The 24552-nt window shown below is 41.2% G+C and overlaps 2 protein-coding genes across 8 annotated transcripts in view; one reads left to right on the top strand and one right to left on the bottom strand.

Annotated features, from left to right (window-relative positions):
* Positions 1 to 3794: 3794 nt before the first annotated feature.
* On the bottom strand, positions 3795 to 20771 carry slc25a23a (solute carrier family 25 member 23a). 6 transcript variants are annotated; one of them, XR_009803199.1, is made up of 12 exons: positions 20481 to 20770; positions 17044 to 17254; positions 15601 to 15724; positions 15439 to 15526; positions 14940 to 15051; positions 10824 to 10982; positions 10564 to 10716; positions 8901 to 9014; positions 8664 to 8831; positions 8436 to 8583; positions 4126 to 4631; positions 3795 to 4049 (listed from the first exon to the last, which is right to left on the bottom strand). XR_009803199.1 is itself a non-coding variant. In XM_061881285.1 (12 exons), the coding sequence occupies exons 2-12, from the start codon at positions 17236 to 17238 to the stop codon at positions 4039 to 4041; spliced, it is 1455 nt and encodes a 484-aa protein (XP_061737269.1). In that variant the 5' UTR covers positions 17239 to 17254; positions 20481 to 20771; the 3' UTR covers positions 3795 to 4038. The 6 variants fall into 6 exon arrangements, 5 of the variants coding, with proteins under 5 accessions (XP_061737269.1, XP_061737267.1, XP_061737268.1 ...); XM_061881285.1 differs by having other exon boundaries at positions 4449 to 4631; positions 20481 to 20771; XM_061881283.1 differs by having other exon boundaries at positions 3795 to 4631.
* The window catches only part of LOC133539167 (zinc finger protein 135-like), an 18122-nt gene continuing 14198 nt past the window's right edge, over positions 20629 to 24552 (top strand). The window contains exon 1 of one of the 2 annotated variants that reach the window (XM_061881290.1): positions 20629 to 23334. In XM_061881290.1, the coding sequence (XP_061737274.1) occupies positions 22920 to 23334 (415 nt within the window). In that variant the 5' untranslated portion in view covers positions 20629 to 22919. The remainder of the gene's footprint in view (positions 23335 to 24552) is intronic. The other variant, XM_061881289.1, reaches the window with a different exon arrangement.

Genomic DNA, 24552 nt, shown 5'->3' with positions numbered 1-24552 from the left:
CAAGTTAAAACTCTACTATGCAAACCCAAAACCATTCATCAACAATATCCTGAAACGCCGCCGGCTTGGCTGGGCCCGGGCTCACCTAAGATGGACTGATGCAAAGTGGAAAGGTGTTCTGTGGTCTGACGAGTCCAAATTTCAAATTATATTTGGAAACAGAGGACGTGGTGTCCTCCAGAACAAAGAGGAAAATAACCATTCGGATAGTTACAGGCGCAAAGTTCAAAAGCCAGCATCTGTGATGGTATGGGGGTGAATTAGTGCCCAAGGCATGGGTAACTAACTATATATATAAACATATATATATATATATATATATATATATATATATATATATATATATACACTTTGTCTTCTATTCATAACTTTTATGGACAGAATTTCTATGCGCAGTCAAGGCGTTCCGGTCTGGTGACCGAGGGATTAGGTCTCTGTTTTTTGCAGATGATGTGGTCCTGATGGCTTCATCTGGTCGAGATCTTCAGCTCTCACTGGATCGGTTCGCAGCCGTGTGAAGCGACCGGAATGAGAATCAGCACCTCCAAGTCCGAGTCCATGGTTCTCGCCCGGAAAAGGGTGGAGTGCCATCTCCGGGTTGGGAAGGAGACCCTGCCCCAAGTGGAGGAGTTTAAGTACCTAGGAGTCTTGCTCACGAGTGAGGGAAGAATGGATCGTGAGCTCGACAGGCGGATCGGTGCACGGCGTCTTGAGTAATGCAGACGTTGTATCGATCTGTTGTGGTGAAGAAGGAGCTGAGCCGGAAGGCAAAGCTCTCAATTTACCGGTCGATCTACGCTCCCATCCTCACCTATGGTCATGAGCGTTGGGTCATGACCGAAAGGATAAGATCACGGGTACAAGCGGCCCAAATGAGTTTCCTCCGCCGTGTGGCGGGTCTCTCCCTTAGAGATAGGGTGAGAAGCTCTGCCATCCGGGAGGAGCTCAAAGTAAAGCTGCTGCTCGTCCACATCGAGAGGAGCCAGATGAGGTGGTTTGGGCATCTGGTCAGGATGCCACCCGAACGCCTCTCTAGGGAGGTACTTAGGGCAAGTCTAACCGGTTGGAGGCCACGGGGAAGATCCAGGACATGTTGGGAAGACTGTCTCCCGGCTGGCCTGGGAACGTCTCGGGATCCCCCGGGAAGAGCTGGATGAAGTGGCTGTGGAGAGTAAAGTCTGGGCTTCCCTGCTTAGGCTGCTGTCCCCGCGACCCGACCTCGGATAAGTGAAAGAAGATGGATGGATGGATATATATACATATATATACACACACACACACGTATGTATATGTATACTGTATATATATACATACACACACATATATAAGTATACATATTAGCTCATTTGGAAATTAATGCCTTTTGATGATATTATTGACCGTAGATGGTAAAATCCCTAAATTCCTTGCAATAGCTCGTTAAAAAAATGTTCTTAAACTGTTGGACAATTTGCTCACTCATTTGTTTACAAAGTGGTGACCCTCGCCTCATCCTTCTTTGTGATTGACTGAGGATTTCATGGAAGCTGCTTTTATATACAATCATGGCACCCACCTGTTCCCAATTAGCCTGTTCACCTCTGGGATGTTCCAAATAGGTTTTTGATGAGCATTCCTCAACTTTCTCAGTCTTTTGCCATTTGTGCCAGCTTTTTTGAAACATGTTGCAGGCATCAAATTCCAAATGAACTAATATTTGCAGTTTTCCAGTTTGAACGTTAAATATCTTGTCTTTGCAGTCTATTCAATTGAATATAGGTTGAAAAGAATTTGCAAATCATATATATATATATATATATATATATATATATATATATATATATATACATACACACATAATTGTAATTCTCATTTGTTTATGTGTCTTATATTTACTTTTACTTTCTTTGACAGGATTGGTTTTCATAAGGATTGTAATTAATTAGATGTATTTAATGTTACAATGTAAATTGCTCAGCCTGGTGTAAAATACTGAATCGCATTGTATTGAAAGTGTTTTAATGTGTTTGTACAATACGTATGCAGGTTTAATTTGTCAATTAAAAAACAAACACACAATAGCCTCTTCTTTCTGTTTTCTTTCTTTTCATAATATTTAACTATATTCATGTACAGTATGTGTCTGTATGTACATCTGCATATATATATATATATATAACAATATATATATATATATATATATATATATATATATATATATATATATATATATATATATATATATATATATATATATATATATATATATATATATATATATATATATATAAAACAACAACATCAACAATATATATATATATATATATATCTGCGTTCAAAGGATTCCGGCTTGTTAGTGATTCCCAAAGCCCAAAAAAAGTCTGCGGGCTATAGAGCGTTTTCCGTTCGGGCTCCAGTACTCTGGAATGCCCTCCCGGTAACAGTTCGAGATGCCACCTCAGTAGAAGCATTTAAGTCTCACCTTAAAACTCATTTGTATACTGTAGCCTTTAAATAGACTCCCTTTTTAGACCAGTTGATCTGCTGTTTCTTTTCTTTTTCTTCTATGTCCCACTCTCCCCTGTGGAGGGGGTCCGGTCCGATCCGGTGGCCATGTACTGCTTGCCTGTGTATCGGCTGGGGACATCTCTGCGCTGCTGATCCGCCTCGACATCTCTGCGCTGCTGATCCGCCTCCGCTTGGGATGGTTTCCTGCTGGCTCCGCTGTGAACGGGACTCTCGCTGCTGAGTTGGACCCGCTTTGGACTGGACTCTCGCGACTGTGTTGGATCCATTGTGGATTGAACTTTCACAGTATCATGTTAGACCCGCTCGACATCCATTGCTTTCCTCCTCTCTAAGGTTCTCATAATCATTATTGTCACAGACGTCCCACTGGATCATTATTGTCACCGATGTCCCACTGGGTGTGAGTTTTCCTTGCCCTTATGTGGGCCTACCGAGGATGTCGTGGTGGTTTGTGCAGCCCTTTGAGACACTAGTGATTTAGGGCTATATAAGTAAACATTGATTGATTGATATAAATACAAACCCCGTTTCTATATGAGTTGGGAAATTGTGTTACATGTAAATATAAACGGAATACAATGATTTGCAAATCCTTTTCAACTCATATTCAATTGAATGAAAAAAAAAGTTAATCAGTTTGAACATCAAATATGTTGTCTTTGTAGCATATTCAACTGAATATGGGTTGAAAATGACTTGCAAACCATTGTATTCTGTTTATATTTACATCTTACATAATTTCCCAATTCATATGAAAACGGGGTATGTGTATACATATATATATATATATCCATCCATCCATTTCCTACCGCTTATTCCCTTTCGGGGTTGCGGGGGGCACTGGCGCCTATCTCAGCTACAATCGGGCGGAAGGCAGGATACACCCTGGACAAGTCGCCACCTCATCGCAGGGCCAACACAGATAGACAGACAACATTCACACTCACATTCACACACTAGGGCCAATTTAGTGTTGCCAATCAACCTATCCCCAGGTGCATGTCTTTGGAGGTGGGAGGAAGCCGGAGTACCCGGAGGGAACCCACGCATTCACGGGGAGAACATGCAAACTCCACACAGAAAGATCCCGAGCCTGGATTTGAACCCAGGACTGCAGGAACTTTGTATTGTGAGGCAGACGCACTAACCCCTCTGCCACCGTGTATTCATATATTCTATCATATTCTGGCATATTCTATGCCATCATATATTCTAATTATTGATATTAGTCAAATAGAAATATGTGTTGTTTTTTGTCTTCTACCCCGTTTTGTGTTGTGTGGGCCTTTACATTGCCAACATTTTAATGTATACTGCTGTAAATGTGTTGTAAAAATTGAAAATCTTACATGAATCTATAAATAAATAAATAAAAAAATCTCCATATATCCATTTGGATGACCACAGTTTTTGAGTTAAGTTTTCTTCTGTTCTCTGCTTCAGTGTTTGGATCATTTCAGCCCACTTTATATAAGTCTAAAACACATGTTTTGATGCTGGATTGGTGGTTCTGCAAGCCATCCATCTTCTCTACAGTTCACCTGTGAGTGAGAGAAAAGGCTGTATAACCCTCTTGCGCTTTCCAATACACACCATGCCTCACGGTACACATTCTACCTGTTGCCTTTCAGGTAAGTCCATGCAAGTCTTGACGGCAAGTTTGTTACTTTTCACGCAGGTAACAACTGCTGGCATGCCGTGCAATGCAACTCACACATTCAACTGTTCACAACAGCTGCCAGGTCAGGTGAAGTCATCCAAAGGCAGGGATGTCAAATCTCTTTTGCTATTTTTCCATCCTCAAGGCTTACAATCACAGGTCGGTGAGTTCATCCATTGTCAAGGTCCATTTCCTCATGCAGGTTTCAACAGATCTGTATGTTCTCGCAGACGAAAACCACAACAAACCATCTACACTTTCCCTCTACTCCCCCGCCTACCCTCCACATCCACTCCCAGGGCTATCCTTGTATATTCGTACGCCACGTAGGACACGCTGACAGCAGGGATGACTTTCAGCAAATTGGGGGAAATTCCACGATAAAGACCTGCTACACCCTCTCGGGTGACAATGGTGTGAATCAGGGTGGACATGGAAAGCTTAGGGGATCCTTTCACGGAGTCTGTGGGGAGAAAAAAAAAGTTCCATCAGCATACTCATTTGTAATGGGTGTCATGTAGCATGTCAAATGTTTACTAAATTTGGAATGATTAAAAATGTGTGCATTGCCCGGATCGCAAATAGTGTCTACACCTATGATCTTAGTGTTACATGGCTTTTAGCACCAGTCCCTTTGCAGGTTACAGTGATGTGTGAAATATCTGTCCATGTAGAAAGTACGGCATACATGTGTACAACAGTATGCTTGTCCAGATTTTCTATAATTTTCAAAACAATTAAAAATTTGAGTTTTACACAGAAAATCATGCAAAGTACATACAAATGACAAATGACATCGACAAATCAACATTCAACTAGGTTTGTACGGTATACCGGTATTAGTATAGTGCCGCGATACTAATGAGTCATATTCGGTACTATACCGCCTCTGAGAAGTACTGGTCCAATAGAATGGAAAATGACACAATATGTTACTGCATATGTCAGCAGATAAATTATGAGCCTTTGTTTGCTTAATTACTAATAAACATACCGGTATGTTTAATGTACCCTGAGATGTTTTGTAAAATAGAGCCCATCCCCATCCATGCATTTTCTACTGCTTGTCCCTTTTGGGGTCGCTGGCGCCTATCTCAGCTGCATTCGGGCGGTAGGCGGTGTACACCTTGGACAAGTCGCCACCTCATCGCAGTGAAAATAGAGCCAATAATGCAATTTTTTTGTGGTCTCCTTTATTTAGAAAACTATCAAAATAATTTTGGCAACTTTACCGGTAGAAAAGTCAGCCTGTGTGGAAATAGAGACAAAGCACTTTGAGTACCTTGTAGGTAGAAAAGCGCCATACAAGCAGTGGCGGGCCATGCGTTTCCCACCTAGGCCTTCGGTAATGTCCGACTTCAATGATTACCTGATGATGAATGATGAATGTTTATTTATATAGCCCCAAATCACAAATGTCTCAAAGGACTGCACAAATCATTACGACTACAACATCCTCGGAAGAACCCACAAAAGGGCAAGGAAAACTCACACCCAGTGGGCAGGGAGAATTCACATCCAGTGGGACGCCAGTGACAATGCTGACTATGAGAAACCTTGGAGAGGACCTCAGATGTAGGCAACCCCCCCCCTCTAGGGGACCGAAAGCAATGGATGTCGAGCGGGTCTAACATGATACTGTGAAAGTTCAATCCATAGTGGCTCCAAGACAGCAGCGAGAGTCCCGTCCACAGGAAACCATCTCAAGCGGATCAGCAGCGTAGAGATGTCCTCAACCTCTCAAAATACCATAATTTATGTCACCACATGACCATTGCTGGAGAAATACTATCCAGAAACACATTTACTGTGCATTGAATCATCTCAACAGTCTACAAAATGGGCTATTCTCCGGAGCATTCGAAAATCAACAAACCTGCATTAGCAATGAAAATATATCTGGTGGACCACTATCAAAACTTAAAAATAAAAAGGTCTTTGAAATGATCTTTCTAAAAACATTTATTTAATAAGTCTACACAAACAAAAGCCACACATTGGCAACAACGACACAATAAACACGTCTCAAGCCACTTTTTGATGACAAAAACGTGACATACATTGCCGAAGAGCAAGATAGTTTTCTTCCATTTTTAGTATATTTGTCATTTTAATTCGTTATTATGGATATGATATGAATGAAATAAATCATAAAAACATATTAACCGTGAAAAAAAAACATTAAACGTGGAAAAAAAATGAATAAAATGTTTGCACTCACCAAAACGGCTGTGTCCCCCAAAATACTTACTGTTTAAATATTTAGGGAAAGTAAATTGAAAATTACTTTTATCTTTAATTATGATCATGATTTCTGGTTATGATAGGCCAGCAGAGAAGACCTTGTTGCCCCTGACGGCACACCACTGGATACAGGTATAACCCATTTACCATTTTTTACAGTCACCTCAGTGTTAAGTATCTCCCTGTCGTCATAACAAAAACACAAAAATACATCATTGTAAGTCGCTCAAACTTGGCCATTTTTCCACCTATTTGAAATCTAAAAACAACGGAACGTTCTCCGAAGCCTTCAGGCACTGAAGGTGTTTTCAATAAATCGATTCTTTGAAGCGTTTGGCCACAATCAGACTTTGTTTGACGTTGTGTTTTCAGAAAATTACACAGACACTGCTGTGTCATAAGGAAGACAGCAGCACACCAGCGGCAGCCAATGAGACAAACTCTTTTGAAGTCACATGACAGACGCTCCCCTGAGGAGTTTCTCAGTTGAACCTCTATTTCCTGTCTGTTTCATCTATCGATTTTCTACCGCTTATCCCTCTCGGGGTTGCAGGGTTGCTGGAACCTATCCCAGCGGCAGTGGCTGTTAAACTATTAACTTCAATGGGCACGGAACATGTGCCTCCTTAATAATATGAATTTAAGTTTGGTTGATAGCAGCACTTCAGTCATCAACAATTGCAGCATCTGAGAAATGGACATTGAAACAGTGTAGGTCTGACTTCGTAGGATATGTACAGCGAGCAGTGAATATAAGAACAAGTATATAGATTTGATTATTTACAATCGGGGGAGGTGGGATGTGAAGGGGGGAGGGGGTTAGTCTAGGGTTGAAGTTGCCTGGAGGTGTTCTTTTAGTGCGGTTTTGAAGAAGGATAGAGATGCACTTTCTTTTACATCTGTTGGGAGTGCATTCCACATTGATGTGACATAGAAGGAGAATGAATTAAGACCTTTGTTAGATGGGAATCTGGGTTTAACGTGGTTTGTGGAGCTCCCTCTAGTGTTGTGGTTATGGCGGTCATTTACGTTATGGAAGTAGTTTGACATGTACTTCGGTATCAGGGAGGTGTAGCGGATTTTATAAACTAGGCTCAGTGCAAGTTGTTTTACTCTGTCCTCCACCCTGAGCCAGCCCACCTTGGAGAAGTGGGTAGGAGTGAGGTGTGATCTGGGGTGGAGGTCTAGAAGTAACCTGACTAGCTTGTTCTGGGATGTTTGGAGTCTAGATTTGAGGGTTTTAGAGGTGCTGGGGTACCAGGAGGTGCAAGTGTAATCGAAAAAGGGTTGAATGTGAGTTCCCACTAGAATCTTCATGGTGCTTTTGTTGCCCAGAGACGAGATTCTGTAGAGAAATCTCGTTCGTTGGTTGACCTTTTTGATTACCTTGGTTGCCAGTTTATCACAGGAAAGATTAGCCTCTAGAATTGAACCTAGGTAACTTTTAATCATGTTAACTTTTTCTTTATTAGCATACTAATGTTAGTATGCTGAATGTTATGCTAGCATTGTTGCTAATTACCTTCCTATAAACCTACAATTTTGATACCTTGCGCCGTTTTGCAAGTATTGGTTCCCAGTGGGTTTTATGGTAGCTTTTTAGGTTCTATCGACCCGGGCCCAGAGGTTCAAAGCACAAATAGCAGGCCCATCAAAATTTCCGTGGGAATTTTGTAATCTATAACTATGGTATTAAGACTTTTTGGGGGTATATTTAGACATTTGTGAGAAATTAGACATGCACCTGGGGATAGCCTGATTGCCAACACTAAATATTCCCCACCGAGGGAGTGTGAATACGTATCTGTCTATTTGGGTTGGCCCTTCGATGGGGTGGAGACTTGTTCAGCAGAACGCTGCCTTTTGCCCGAATGACTCCAAAAGGGACAAGCAATAGAAAATGGTTGGATGGATGTATTAGAGGTGGTTCATGAATCATGGCTAAAAAGTGTTTAGTTATTTCACAGAGACTTGCAGACACTGCGGGCAGCAAAAAAACATAATATTTGTTTGCACTCCTAACCTTGTGCTTGCATTCGGGTGCGGATCAATGCAAGAGGGTAACTTGCCAGCTGCCCACAGGTACTGGAGACGGCACCACAGCCAACCAGTACCATGACCCCTGGGTCAGCCACGCCTCTGTTCCTATTCAGCCAAGCAAACTTTAGAGTCTGAGGAATAGAAGCATTAAGAAGGAATTCAACAAGATGTATATATAAAGAGAAACATGCTACTGTCATGTTGGTCTGACCTCGTAGACTGCCAGGTCAATGCCGGCGTATGGCACAATGCTTAATATGTTGGGAACATAACCCTTGTAGAAGGCCGCAATGCCTTCCATCTGCAAGATTTGCTTGGCACAGTCAGTCATTCCTGAGAATTGGCCTGTTTTTCTTAGTGTGAGACGAGTCTTCAGGACCTGTCAATATTGTACGGGTGAACATTTGTGTATATTGTGGTGTTGGATTGTGTATTGACCTGATATTACCTCCAATGGGTAGATGGCTGTCTGAGCTATTGCCCCAGCCAAAGAGCCAGCAAGAAATCTCTCATAAACCCTGAGATTTTTGGTATCCTTTCTGCCACACATTACGAGCTTGATCTAGAATATTAATAATAAATGTTAACAATGAGATATAAAACGAGGACACATATTAAAGTTACCATATTTTTTCAGAATATAAGCCACTACTTTTTTTCCTACGCTTTGCCCCCTACGACTTATAAAACGGTGGGGATAATTCATGGATTTTTCTTTGCCTACGACCGTAATGCTTTGTGTTTAACAAATAGTTATTAACATCAACACTGACACAGACACTGAAATGGGGTGTTATTGTTTGTGCTATGGCGCCATCTTTTGGACGAGCTCGCTCACTTCAGGTGCTGGATTTTGAAAATGTACTTCCTGTTTCGGGCCTGGAACCAGAAGTATATCCCGTTTCGTCTACTACATTTCCACAGTGCTTCTGCTCCAAATAATTCTTCATTCATCACACCAAGCAACATTTGGAAGTTTTAAAATATAACTGAAATAATTCATACTTACGAAACCTTCCCATGTGGAAGTGTTTTCATGCATATTTGTACGCGCTATCGTAATGTAATCAAGCTAGCGTCGTTAGCATTAGCAAATATGCTAACACGTGTCTGTGTTTGTGTCATTAACTTACAACGGCTTTCCTTTTGGAAATGTTTCAGTTTTGTAAATTCACCAAAACGTCACCATGAGGTTATTGAGTCTGTTAAGCTAATAGGAGAGCTAGCTTCCGCAGCTCGTGGGTCTATGACAAGGACTTCTGTTTTGTTCGATCACCCGCTTTTTCTTCCGTGTGACAAGAATCGTTTGGAAACAATTAAGGCATGTAAATAAACATTTACAGAATCTTTCTTACCTGTATACTGTACACGCTTTCTCATTCAATGGGTTTTCTTTATTTTCATGACTATTTACATTGTAGATTTTCACTGCAGGCATCAAAACTATGAATGAACACATGTGAAGTTATGTACTTAACAAAACAAGGTGAAATAACTGAAAACATGTTTTATATTCTAGTTTCTTCAAAATAGCCACCCGTTGCTCTTTTTACTGTTTAGCATCCTCTCGATGAGCTTCAAGAGGTAGTCCTGTGAAAGTGTTTTCACTTCACAGGTGTCATAGTTTTAATGCCTTCAGTGACAATTTACAATGTAAATAGTCATGAAAATAAAGAAAACGCATTATAATGAGAAGGTGTGTCCAAACTTTTGAGCTGTACTATATATCTGCGGCTTATTGTGCGGTGCAGCTAATATATGTCAAAATATTAATTTCTTTTCAAATTTGGTCGGAACGGCTTAAATACCGATGTGCTCCATAGACAGCTAATGAAGAATATGGATAAGATTTGGATAAGACTGCAGATAGTGCTCATGTGTGTCGCGACATCGCCAACTACTGGCCTGGCATGCATACTACACTGTTTTTTGCAGGTTAGAGTGAACTGGGATCATTTTTACATGATTGTCTGGAATTAAAAAAAAACAAAAAACAAAAACAATACAAATAAATCCTGTTTTTACTAAACCGTTGTTGCGTAAACGTACAATAAGTAGGCCATGCCCCCACAGACAGTGTTATGTTTCAATCAAGGAACGTGTCAATTCACCTGTTCATAAGCTGTAAACTTGATTGCGGTCTCTGGGGCAATTTTAAGGACATTGATACCATTGCCTCTCCAAAAGGACTGCACTCCTCCTTCTTTCACCATGTACTGAAAACCACTCAGCACATTGCCTCTAAACATTGACGAACCATAAACCTGCCAAAGCACATCAGGAAGATATTATCACTAAATGGCCATGAATAGACACAATAATGATGATTTAGTTCTGATAGAAGAGGTACACTAACAACTTCCAAACTCACCTGTCGGAATACTTTGAGCCGGTCTAATGGGGCAGTCCCACTCCGTGATACTGATCCGGCCAAAGCTCCCGCCATTAACTGTCGCCACACATAACCAGACTTCTTCTCCTCTTCTGAAAATTCATCTGGAATGGTCAGCTGCTCGCCTAAATCCAGCATCTACTGAGGACAACAATTCAGAAAGGACATAATACAGGGGAACCACTCTACTTGCAAACTTTTTGATTTACGAACTTTTAGATCGACCAAAATATGCCTGTGTGCGAGCTATGTGTCTGTGTACGAGTGCCTAGTCACTTCTCAATGTGTTTTTTCGCCTTCTGAAAAGTTTTGTATATTTTGCTAACTCAATATGAGTCCCAAAAAGACAACAAACAGACCAGCATGGAAAGAAGTAGGGAATTACTGTGAAGAAGAAAAATACACTATTTGTAAGGAGTACATTAAAGGGGAACAGCACTTTTGGGGGGATTTTGTCTATCATTCATAATCCTTATGTAAGACAAGATCATGTATGTTTTTTTTTTCCAATGCATTCTAAATAATAAATAAATGTGATTACTTACAATGGAGCTTATGGGAGTCGCTCTATTCTGCCTATAAAACGCTCTAAAAACGTCCAAACTCCTCAATCAAGGTTTTATATAGACACTGTACGTATATATGTAATGTACAGTAGTAAACAGGTACATTCATAGTAACATGTAATATTTACATATTTATATCATTTTAAGCATTCAGCTGCGCATTGATTTCAAAAACGCATCACAACATTTTCTTTTTTTCCCCCAACAACACTGAAATCTACTTCTTACTGTACAATATCTACCGTCATACAGACTGATAAGATGTTTATTTAGTCTCGTTCGGATGAAGAATTACTCATAATGCTCGGGAAGAAAAAAGGGGTGAAACCAAACACAGACCAGGCGTCTTTTCGTGACTTTCTCACCGTTTCTCCGTCAAAATTCGATGCCAAAGTTGACCAACTCGTCAGATTATGTCTTCATCCTTCTACTGTCCAAATAAGAGACATTGTTTATTATCTAAAATAAAATTTAGAGCACCGAGACCTGAAAGCAACTCACCGCAGCCGCTAATGTCAATACAGCCAGCACAAGCTGTTAGTGATCTGTGATCACGGCGCCGCTAAAAATAGTTAGTCTGCGTTAGCGCTTATAACAACAATATCACTATTATTTGGTTAATATTCAAGTAATAAAATATAAATGGAGTATTGTTGGCACTTTTTGGCTGTTTTTTTAGGGGGAATTATGAGCGGAATAGAGGGCCTCCCATTGGCTCCGTTATATACTTACTTTTATTTACGGTTATTAATGAGTTGAATTGCACTACATCCGTCGTCTTGCCCCCCATAAAGATTGTGAACGATAGGCAAAATTCCCAAAAAAGAGCAGTTACCCTTTAATGGGGCTTATAAGCATGGAAGAATCGATGAGGCAGGCTTCGTACCACAGCAAGATTTAATTGTGATGAGACTGGACTTTTCTAGAAAAATATGCCAAAGCAGGCATTTGTCTCTTTTAGCACACACACACACGGCCCCTCCCCACATTATCTCCGTCTGTCTGTCTGCTCCTTTCTCGTCAGCTCCTCCTTGTCCATTTTCGGGTAAGTGGTATTACTTTTTAAAATGTTTGTATGGTAACAATATCGTTGTTCAAGTGAAGGAGTTTTGTGATTTCCAGTGTTGGTCATCTTACCTTAAAAAAGTAATTATTATACTTACAAATTACTTCTACCAAAAAGTAATTGAGTTAGTAACTGAGTTACCTCATTGTAAGAGTAACTAGTTACTCAGCAAAGTAACATGGACATTATTTTTCATTTCTTAATTATAAACCTTGTTATGTTTGACAACAACTTTAATGTCAAAGGTGTCTATATCATCTGATCGAAGAATACAAACATTACATACAGTATTTTACAATAATTGACATTTCCACCCACCCATTTTCTACCGCTTGTCCCTTTTGGGGTACATTAATCTGAATGTATAATATTGCCGTGTGCCATATGATATACATAAAAAAATTAAACGTATTATAAAATAAATATTGGGGTCTTTTCTTAAGCTATTTTTTTATAATGCAACAGGGCCAGTTCTAGGCAGGCATATATGAGGGGGCAGTCAGAAATGTGAAGGGGACAACACACTGTTCAATCATGCTCCAGCACTTTTTTTTCCTTTGCTAATACTATAGTAACATTGCTGCCTTCTTCATTGAATTTGGTCGTTAGGTACAGTATGTGTCCAACTCCAACCTGGAGAAGTGGACTGAACTTTGTTAGTTGTATCCATCATCCACATGTTACCAACCATCACAACGTTTATCTTAACTTGACGGCATAATTCTTAAATTGAATTTAACCCGAAGTTGGACTTCTCACACAAACGTCAATATTTACGGAACTAAAAAATACAATAATATTATGAATGATACAAAAACATTCTTCTTAAACTTGTTTATCATCAGGTCAGCTTTATCATGCCTCAAAGTTTCTGTATTCTCCACTTATCTACACAGAGGAACGTAAAACATATTTTAATGCTGTGTGTGTTGTGAAAACGGAGTTACAATGCAAGCCTTCATCATAATTTGTTCACAAGTGCGGTAGAAGCAGCAAATACATAAAGCTAACTTACAGTTGTGTAGATGTCACGATCAATGACTTGCCTGCTGCAGGTGGCATCATATAGCGTCAAAAATAAAAAGGTGCTGCGACGTGGGACAATCATATTTTTTGTTTTGGCGCTGCTGCCCAGGTGAGAAGAATTTCAACTTCCTCATCCGACCTATTCAGTGTCCTAGTGGTTAGAGTGTCCGCCCTGAGATCGGTAGGTTGTGAGTTCAAACCCAGGCCGAATCATACCAAAGACCATAAAAATGGGACCCATTACCTCCTTGCTTGGAGGGTTGGAATTGGGGATTAAATCACCAAGAGTTATTCCCGGGCATGGCACCACTGCTGCCCACTGCTCCCCTCACCTCCTTTGGGTGTGAACAAGGTCAAATGCAGCTGAGATAGGCTCCAGCGCCTCCCACGACCCCGAAGGGAATAAGCGGTAGAAAATGGTTGGAAATTTCACCACACCTAGTGTGTGTGTGTGCGTGTGACAGTCGTTGGTACTTTAACTTAACAAAGAGAAGAATCTAATTGGCTCAACTTTGACGCTAACTCCCACCAATCTGTCATATTTGACGCTACTAAAGAACGGTGATTGGAAATATTCCGAACTTGTCCCAAATATCTACAAGACTGAATTAAATACGATTGGATTTTGTTCATGTTAACATTTTCGTCAACACTGGTTTACTGAGGGCTGAGAAGAGGGGTGTGTCTGGGTGTGCGCGGATTAACAGAGCGCTGACAACCGAGATACTAGTGTATCGTATCCCTTTTTTAGCAGGTTTCTCCACAACTGCCGCTAATTTTGTCATAATCACTCTTGCTCTCTGATGGGTGGCCGAAACCTGACACTGTGTGCGCTTCATTTAACCAAACTGTAATAAAGCACAACTGTACATTTTCAGTAACGGCAACGGCATTGCAGTGAGGAGAACAGTAATTAATTAGATTACTCGTTAGTGGAAGAAATAACACCATTATTACCAACGCTGGTGATTTCTGATTGTTTGTGAGGGCACCAAAAGAACTTCTGTGTGTTTCCGCGCTTGTTGGTAGAGCATTGCATACATAGAACAGCAGCTAATTGTTGTTGTTTTGGCTTGTTAATAAATACAAAGTTGTTCCAGCAGCCCCTTGTTATGTTTGTTTGACATACAGCACGTTATATTGTATTCAAAGAGTTAGTTAGTTTGAGTTTATTTCGTACATGCATACACTACAATTACAGTGCATGCAAATCTTCACTAAAATATAGACTTTTGTCAAGGCTAGAAGCCATTGTTCATATTTAAATTTTTTCTTATGGAGAAATTTACAAACCCTGTTCAAAATCCAATTAAGTTCGCAAATTGAGATCCCACTTTCATTACGTACTGTGTCAATGCGTTTTATTGTCATTAACAAGAATGTGTTTGCTTGGACGCCACAACCACAATAAATCTTAGTCAGTGCGTGTAGCCTTGCCATTGAACGTTTCCAGTAGCGTGCCACATCCTCCATGTTTGTGAGTGGGTTAAACAGGAAGTAGTCACGCCACTCATTCCAGTCAATGGTCATGGTCCCGTCCTTGTCTATACTGGGTGACACACATAAATACAGAGGTAGACTATTTGATTGGGAATCCGAGCCTCAACATTTTACATGTATCTTACGTAAACACATACAGCAAAGCAGTAAACAGCACTTTGGCTCACACCTGACATGGTTAATATGTACTCGCACTGAAATCGGGTGGACAACTTGATAGATAATGCAAGTTTTGGATTGATTGACAAGGTTAAGCAATAGTAGCCATAGCACTCTGGAGCATTTAGACTGGCAAATAAAAAATCTGATCTGTGCCACCTGAGGGCAAAAAAATCTGATTTGGTGTGCAGCATAAACGCCCCGAATCAGATTTTTTGGACTGTATTGTGAACGATAGGCAAAAACAGTTCTCATTTAAGACACAGTAACCACACACCTTTTTAAAATCTTGGTTGCGGCCCTTAGGCTGATTTTCAAGCCAACAGCGTGGAGAGACTGCTGGATCTCTGCAGCGTCGATAAGACCTAGAAGCAGACACACTTCATGTCCACAAAAACATATGAAACCATTCGGATGTGTTCGGGGGACTTCCACAGACCATCTTTGTTCTTGTCCAGGTTATGAAACATGAGTTTGAGCTGCTCTTCATGAGTACGAAGATACTGGGTGAACTCCTCAAAGTCAAGCACTCCATCCTGGTTGATGTCCCCTGCCTCCACAATCTAAAAACACAGACATATAGTTGAGACAACATTTGTGTCTCTCTCGGGGAAACTTAAAAAACAATTGTTTTGTACTGTATTTCCAGTAGGATTAATAGACGCAAGTATCAACATATTACTTACCACGTAACAACAAAGGTAGTTCTGCTTCTGGTTGTTTCATTTTTAATATCGGCAACACACATTTAATGTGGGGGAGCTTCAGGAGGAAAAAACAAATTTGATTTCTGAAATTACAGTACCAGGTGGGTTCCACTGTTCTTATATTTTTTGTTTTCATAGAGAATGCTACCCTGCCAGCCTTTTGGCAAGTCTCCGTGCTCGTATGCCATTCTCATCTTACAAAGTCCTGCTCCTTGGAACCAAAATAGATATCATGTTGGCCTTTAGATTTGCACAATAACACAGACACTGAGCCAAGTGCGTGGCCCACATGTTATGCCAAAACACATAGTTAAAAGGATCAGATTGTTATTTATTTTCAACATTTAAAACATTACCCTGTGGTCTACACAACAAGTAATGGTGGAAATAGGGTCAAAATTTAGCGAAGATTTAGTTTTTACAGACCATCCTCAAGCAGAATGTGCGGTCTTATTTATGTGCAAAAGTCTTCTTCAATGCCAAGCCCACGTCAACTGCGTGTAAACTCCGTTAGCCATGTTGTATTTTTTAGCGCTTCCATATCGAGTCCCCTGACGAACATTTTTCTAGAAGAAATGGAGAATTTTAGCATGCATGTGCATGTACGAGCCAGTCTGCCCCACAACAAGAGGATAGAGAAAAATAAAGAAATTCTAACTACAACTTTGGACTACAACTGGATAAAAATAATGGACTAGCACAAAGCTCTTCGGGTAAACCTCTACCATGTAAGGAGACATCCGTTGGAACTAAGGCAAAATACCCCCAAATCGTCTGAAATTCCAAAGGACTCGTTTAGAGCAAGTAGGAAGAAGGCAAAATTGTTCTATAGATACCTGCGCCGTTCCTCTGTGGTTTTGTTTAAAATTTTCGGCACTTATGGGCATCCCAAATACACCAAAACAGGTGTCATCAGGTAAGAACATTTGGTTTTGCATAACAGGTCCCCTTTAAATGAAGACTGAGAGGACAGATTATGTTCATATAATATGTTTATGTTGTGTACAGTTGCTGTTGCATTGCAATACTTTTCATACTTCAATGCTGTGAGTCATCATTAAGGCCTTAACTTGCATTGCGGAATAGTGTCCAAACATTTTTTAACAAGCTTCTTGTGTGACGTTTTTTTTTGTCAGCTGCGAATGCTGGTGTCTTCAGGTAAAAACTGGTCTAACCTTCTCAAATGAAGCTTTGGACAGCCCTCGGCCCGCCAGGCCTTTGCGCAGTTCATCTATGTCAATGCATCCATCTTTGTTGACATCCAGCTGGTCAAACAGCTCTCCCCAGTACTCCTCCCTCTCCTGGTCCTGTGCAGGGTCTGCATCGGGCTGGCAGTGGGCCCTCTGGAGCCAGATCCTTGCAGGGGCCATTAAAGCCTTCAGTTAACTGAGTGGAATATAAATGAAACAATACATACATCAATTAAAAAAAACATCATATCGCATTACCAAAAAAATACATTGTACAAGTGCAATTCAATAGAGTTAAAATATCATATGATGTTTAATTCAGACTAAGAGTTCCCACTGGATACTCCGGCTTCCTCCGACCGCCAAAAACATGCACCTGGGGATAGGTTGATTGGCAACACTAAATTGGCCCTAGTGTGTGAATGTGAGTGTGAATGTTGTCTGTCTATCTGTGTTGGCCCTGCGATGAGGTGGCGACTTGTCTAGGGTGTACCCCACCTTCCGCCCGAATGCAGCTGAGATAGGCTCCAGCAACCCCCCACAACCCCAAAAAGGCACAAAATGGATGGAAATACTGTACAACAATTGTTTTTTGAGTATACCCAAGAGAGACACAAATGTAGTATCAACCATCTGTCTGTGTTTTTAGATTGTGGAGGCAGGGGACATCAACCAGGATGGAGTGCTTGACTTTGAAGAGTTCACCCAGTATCTTCGTACTCATGAAGAGCAGCTCAAACTCATGTTTCATATCCTGGACAAGAACAAAGATGGTCTGTGGTAGTCCCCCGAACACATCTGAAATGTTTCATATGTTGTTGTTGACATGCCGTGTGTCTGCTTCTAGGTCTGATTGAGTCAAAAATACAACTCACTATAATTCTGAATTAGTGGAAACCCTTGGCTTGTTCCTTTGCAATGAGATGCAAATGGAAATCAGCCTTTGGCTACAATATGTCACTTTTATATTTCATCCATCCATTTCTACCGCTTATTCCCTTTTGGGGTCACGGGGAGCGACTTGTCCAGGGTGTACACCGCCTTCCGCCGGAATGCAGCTGAGATAGGCTGCAGCACCAACCGCTGCCGCAAAAGGAACTAGCGGTATAAAATGGATGGATGGATGTTATATAATGTGCATTGCCCTGTGATGAGGTGGCGACTTGTCCAGGGTGTACGCCGCCTTCCGCCGGAATGCAGCTGAGATAGGCTGCAGCACCAACCGCTACCGCAAAAGAAACTAGCGGTATAAAATGGATGGATGGATGTTATATAATGTGCATTGCCCTGTGATGAGGTGGCGACTTGTCCAGGGTGTACCCCGCCTTCCGCCGAAATGCAGCTGAGATAGGATCCAGCACCCCCCGCGACCGCAAAAGGAACTAGCAGTATAAAATGGATGGATGTTATATAATGTGTATTGCCCTGTGATGAGGTGGCGACTTGTCCAGGGTGTACGCCGCCTTCCGCCGGAATGCAGCTGAGATAGGCTGCAGCACCAACCGCTACCGCAAAAGGAACTAGCGGTATAAAATGGATGGATGGATGTTATATAATGTGTATTGCCCTGTGATGAGGTGGCGACTTGTCCAGGGTGTACGCCGCCTTCCGCCGGAATGCAGCTGAGATAGGCTGCAGCACCAACCGCTACCGCAAAAGGAACTAGCGGTATAAAATGGATGGATGGATGTTATATAATGTGCATTGCCCTGTGATGAGGTGGCGACTTGTCCAGGGTGTACGCCGCCTTCCGCCAGAATGCAGCTGAGATAGGATCCATCACCCCCCGCGACCCCAAAAGGGACAAGCGGTAGAAATAGATGGATGGATGGAACTTGTTAACAAAAACGGATCTTTCATCCAGCCATCCATTTCCTACCGCTTGTCCCTTTCGGGTTCGTGGGGGGTCGCTGGAGCCTATCTCAGCTTCATTCGGGCGGAAGGTGGGGTACACCCTGGACAAGTCGCCACATCATCGCAGGGCCAACACAGATAGACAGACAACATCCATCGATTCATCCATTTTCTACCGCGTGTCCCTATTGGGGTCGCAGGGGGCGCTAGTGCCTATCTCAGCTACAATCGGGCGGAAGGCTGCGTACACCCTGGAAGAGTCGCCACCTCATCGCAGAAGACAGACAACATTCACTTCAAAAATAAATAAATACAAATTATATATATGAATGAGGTCAATTGAAAAGTAGCTTGCGTGCAGAAAAAGTGTGTCCTATAAACACATTCATCTTAAAAATGCGATAGCTTGATGCTAATTTACACTGGATTTACCATAGACATGCTAAAGATTAGCATCAGCAATGGCGATAGACTTGTAATGGAACGCTACAATAAAACAGATGGTGTGTAATAAATACAATACTTAAAGTTTAAACTAAGGTTTTCAAAATTAACGAATCAACCAAGCATGGAATTGATCACAAAATATTATTGCATGAATCCTGTATCAACACAGATTAATCACCCAGTTTGGTTGAGATACGACAGAGGTATTCAAGTTAAGTGTTTTAGGGGCCTAATTTGCAGAAAGCTAAGGACCAGGCAGCCAGACTTATTTAATGTATATTCCGGAGAACCAACGTCTTCTTCTTGGGGCGGTATAGCTCGGTTGGTAGAGTGGCCGTGCCAGCAACTTGAGGGTTCCAGGGTTCGATCCCCGCTTCCGCCATCCGAGTCGGTGCCGTTGTGTCCTTGGGCGAGACACTTTACCCATCTGCTCTCAGTGCCACCCACACTGGTTTAAATGTAACTTAGATATTGAGTTTCACTATGTAAAAGCGCTTTGAGTCACTAGAGAAAAGCGCTATATAAATATAATTCACTTCACTTCACGCTTTCCTCCTCTCTAAGGTTCTCATAGTCATTATTGTCACCGACGTCCCACTGGGTGTGAGTTTTCCTTGCCCTTATGTGGGCCTACCGAGGATGTCGTGGTGGTTTGTGCAGCCCTTTGAGACACTGGTGATTTAGGGCTATATAAGTAAACATTGATTGATTGATTGATACATTAGAAGTAGATTTGAGTTGTTTATAATCCGGGGAGATGGGATGTGAATGGAGGAGGGTATTAGTAAAGTGTTGAAGTTGCCTGGAGGTGTTGTTTTTGAGCGGTTTTGAAGGAATATAGAGATGCACTTACTTTTATACCTGTTGGGAGTGCATTCCACATTGATGTGGCATAAAAAGTGGGTGTTAAAAACAAAACAAAGATACAACAGTAAGTAAATTCATTGCACAAACAATCTCAGTATTATAAAATATATATTTGTATGTATTTCACAAGCAAAAACATCTGACTAATATTAGAACAACTGACTTGCTGTTTCCCCTTCAAACCTTTCAAGGCATGGGGATAAAGAAAGATTTTAAAGCAGACTCACCAGAAACCGAAGTGAAAGCAGACTCACCAGAAACCGAAGTGAAAGCAGACTTGATGGGGGACCAGCATGGTCTGTAAATGACGCATGTTTGTGTTTTAGTCTAGCCCAAAATGAAGCTCTCCAGTCGGACACACTTACTGGCGACTCCTCCCGGCGAACCAGGAAGTCACGTGATCAGTCCCGCCTCTGGTGTCAATCACAAGATGGCCGTCGCAGTTCGTGTGTCTTACGGCAAGACAAGAAGACTCGTACATTGGAGATGTTCTCACAATTATTCTCAGATGTTTCACTTTTCTTCATGTTTTCACATCGAGTACAGGTTAGCCGCTACTGCTGTTTACTGAGGTTGCGGGTCGATACGAATAATGAATGTGTCGATACCAATGGCGGCAAAAGTGTTAGTTTGATACGATGAGAGGATATTTTTGAGTTTTTGTTTATTTTTCAACATAATCAATTAATTATTCAAACCAGGGGTCGGGAACCTTTTTGGCTGAGAGAGCCATGAAAGCCAAATATTTTAAAATGTATTTCCGTTAGAGCAGGGGTCACCAACCTTTTTGAAACCAAGAGCTACTTCTTGGGTACTGATTAATGCCAAGGGCTACCAGTTTGATACACACTTAAATAAATGGCAGAAAATAGCCAATTTGCTCAATTTATCTTTAATGAATAAATCTATAAATGTAAAAAAATGGGTATTTCTGTTTGTCATTCTGTCGTAGATTTTTTTCCTTTTACGGAAGTTTTTTTGTAGAGAATAAATGATGAAAAAAACACTTAATTGAGGAGAAAACAAGAAATCCAATCCAATCCACTTTATTTATATAGCACATTTAAACAACAAGTTTCCAAAGTGCTGCACACCATGTTAAAAACAATATTAAAAACAATGTTATGCTCCACCAATGACTGAATAAAAACAAAAAATACATAAATATAAAACCAATTTAAAAACAATATAAAAATGAATATGATTAGAAACAATTTTAAAAGGTAAAATCAATTAAAACAGTAAAATAGAAATCAAAATGTATAAAAAACACAGAGGACAGAGGACCACACAACTCACGTAGTGTTAAAAGCCAAAGAATAAAAGTGGGTCTTAAGACGAGACTTAAAAAAGAGGAGAAAACACGAAAAAAAAATGAAAATACAATTTTGAAACATAGTTTATCTTCAATTTCGACTCTTTAAAATTCAACCGAAAAAAATGAATAGAAAAACTAGCTAATTGGAATCTTTTTGAAAAATGTTTAAAAAGAATTTATGGAAAATCATTAGTAATTTTTCCTGATTAAGATTAATTTTAGAGTTTTGATGACATGTTTTAAATAGTTTATAATTCAATCTGCACTTTGTTATAATATATAACAAATTGGACCAAGCTATATTTCTAACAAAGACAAATCATTATTTATTCTACATTTTCCAGAACAAAAATTTTAAAAGAAATTCAAAATACTTTGAAATAAGATTTAAATTTGATTCTTACAGATTTTTGTAGATTTGCCAGAATATTTTTTTTGAATTTTAATCTTAAATTTGAAAAAATATTTTACAAATATTCTTCGTTGAAAAAACAGAAGCTAAAATGAAGAATTAAATTAAAATGCATTTATTATTCTTTATGATAATAATAAAAAAATACTTTTACATTGATTTAAATTGTCAGGAAAGAAGAAGAAGGAAATTAAAAGCTAAAAAGGTATATGTGTTTAAAAATCCTAAAATAATTTTTAAGGTTGTATTTTTTCTCTTAAATTGTCTTTCTAAAAGTTATAAGAAGCAAAGTAAGAAAATACATGAATTTATTTGAAAAAGTGAAGACCAAGTCTTTAAAATATTTTCTTGGATTTTCATAGCTCGGTTGGTAGAGTGGCCATGCCAGCAACTTGAGGGTTGCAGGTTCGATTCCCGCGTGTGCCATCCTAGTTACTGCCGTTGTGTCCTTGGGCAAGACACTTTACCCACCTGCTCCCAGTGCCACCCACACTGGTTTAAATGTAACTTTGTAACTTAGATATTGGGTGTCACTATGTAAAGCGCTTTGAGTCATTTGAGAAAAAGCGCTATATAAATATAATTCACTTCACTTCAAATTCTATTTGAGTTTTGTCTCTCTTAGAATTAAAAATGTTGAGCAAAGCGAGACCAGCTTGCTAGTAAATAAATAAAATGTAAAAAAAATAAATAGAGGCGGCTCACTGGTAAGTGCTGCTATTTGAGCTATTTTTAGAACAGGCCAGCGGGCGACTCATCTGGTCCTTACGGGCTACCTGGTGCCCGCGGGCACCGCCTTGGTGACCCCTGGGCTACACCAGTCAAGTCCAATATAGATACCACACTTGATATTGATTCACTCGATATCCGTATCACCCAACTCCCCTCAGTCCCACCCTGTTTGCGGAAGTGAAACATTGCAGTTTCTCAAGGGCGACGTAAACCGCTGGAAAGGTTTCAAAAATGACAATGAGCAAACTGTACGTCGTACAGCAGGACCTTGTTGCAGCCATCCGCGACGCCTTCCAGCTGGCCGTGGACTCGGCTCTCAGAGATGTGATGGGACTTGTCGGCAAGGCGACGAGCAGCATCTGCGAGGATCTACGGAGAGAAAACGAGTCTTTGAAAGAACAATTGGAGCGAGCCGCGCTAGACCAGAACCGAAGTGCTGGTCTTCCTGTTTCAAGGCGTCCACTTTATGCCTCCGATCCCACCGATCGACTCCTGCCTCACATCGGCCCGAGAACAGACGGAGAAGATATATGGAGGACGGACACGGGTGGATGTTCTACCGCCAAAGTGGACCATGAGATCTGTGACGACGTGCATAGGTCGGACTGTGCTGGAGAGACACACAGTGATGGACTTTTCACTCAAGGTATACGAGTTTTCAATTGGTAAACAATGTGTGACTGTGTGAAAGCATAATGTAAGGAAAAGTTGATAGGGAATTCCTGTTTTTCAACCACTGTGCCGCGGCACACTAGTGTACGTGAGATACAGTCTGGTGTGCCGTCGGAGATGATCTAGTTTCACCTATTTGGGGTAAAAAAATATTTTTTGCAAACCAGTAATTATAGTCTGCAAATGATGTGTTGTTTTTGAGTGTCGGTGCTGTCTAGAGCTCATAACTCTTCCATATCAGTAGGTGCCTGATTAGCACTCCAGCAAATCAATAACATAAACAAAGATACCCTTCGTGCATTCACGCACAGCATAAAAAGTTTGGTGGACAAAATGAAACAAAGATTTAGTAGCATAAAACACATCTTTCTGTGGCAGCATTGAAGAAAGTTGTGCATGTAAACCAGGGGTGTCCAAAGCGCGGCCCGCAGCTAATTGTTTACCGGCCCGCCACACATTCTGGAAATGCTACTCAGTGGCCTAGTGGTTAGAGTTAGAGTGTCCGCCCTGAGATCGGTAGGTCGTGAGTTTAAATCCCGGCCGAGTCATACCAAAGACTATAAAAATGGGACCCATTACCTCCCTGCTTGGCACTCAGCATTAAGGGTTGGAATTGGAGGTTAATGCGGACGTTGTACCGATCCGTTGTGGTGAAGAAGGAGCTGAGCCGGAAGGCAAAGCTCTCAATTTACCGGTCGATCTACGTTCCCATCCTCACCTATGGTCATGAGCTTTGGGTCATGACCGAAAGGATAAGATCACGGGTACAAGCGGCCGAAATGAGTTTCCTCCGCCGTGTGGCGGGTCTCTCCCTTAGAGATAGGGTGAGAAGCTCTGCCATCCGGAAGGAACTCAAAGTAAAGCCGCTGCTCCTCCACATGGAGAGGAGCCAGATGAGGTGGTTCGGGCATCTGGTCAGGATGCCACCCGAACGCCTCCCTAGGGAGGTGTTTAGGGCACGTCCAACCGGTAGGAGGCCACGGGGAAGACCCAGGACACGTTGGGAAGACTATGTCTCCCGGCTGGCCTGGGAACGCCTCGGGATCCCCCGGGAAGAGCTAGACGAAGTGGCTGGGGAGAGGGAAGTCTGGGCTTCCCTGCTTAGGCTGTTGCCCCCGCGACCCGACCTCGGATAAGCGGAAGATGATGGATGGATGGATGGATTGGAGGTTAAATCACCATAAATTATTTC

The sequence above is a fragment of the Nerophis ophidion genome, linkage group LG20 (assembly GCF_033978795.1).
Source record: "Nerophis ophidion isolate RoL-2023_Sa linkage group LG20, RoL_Noph_v1.0, whole genome shotgun sequence".
In the NCBI taxonomy this organism is placed as follows: Eukaryota; Metazoa; Chordata; class Actinopteri; order Syngnathiformes; family Syngnathidae; genus Nerophis; species Nerophis ophidion.
Note: the sequence above shows the minus strand (reverse complement) of the source record. Positions and strands in the feature narration are given on the sequence as shown.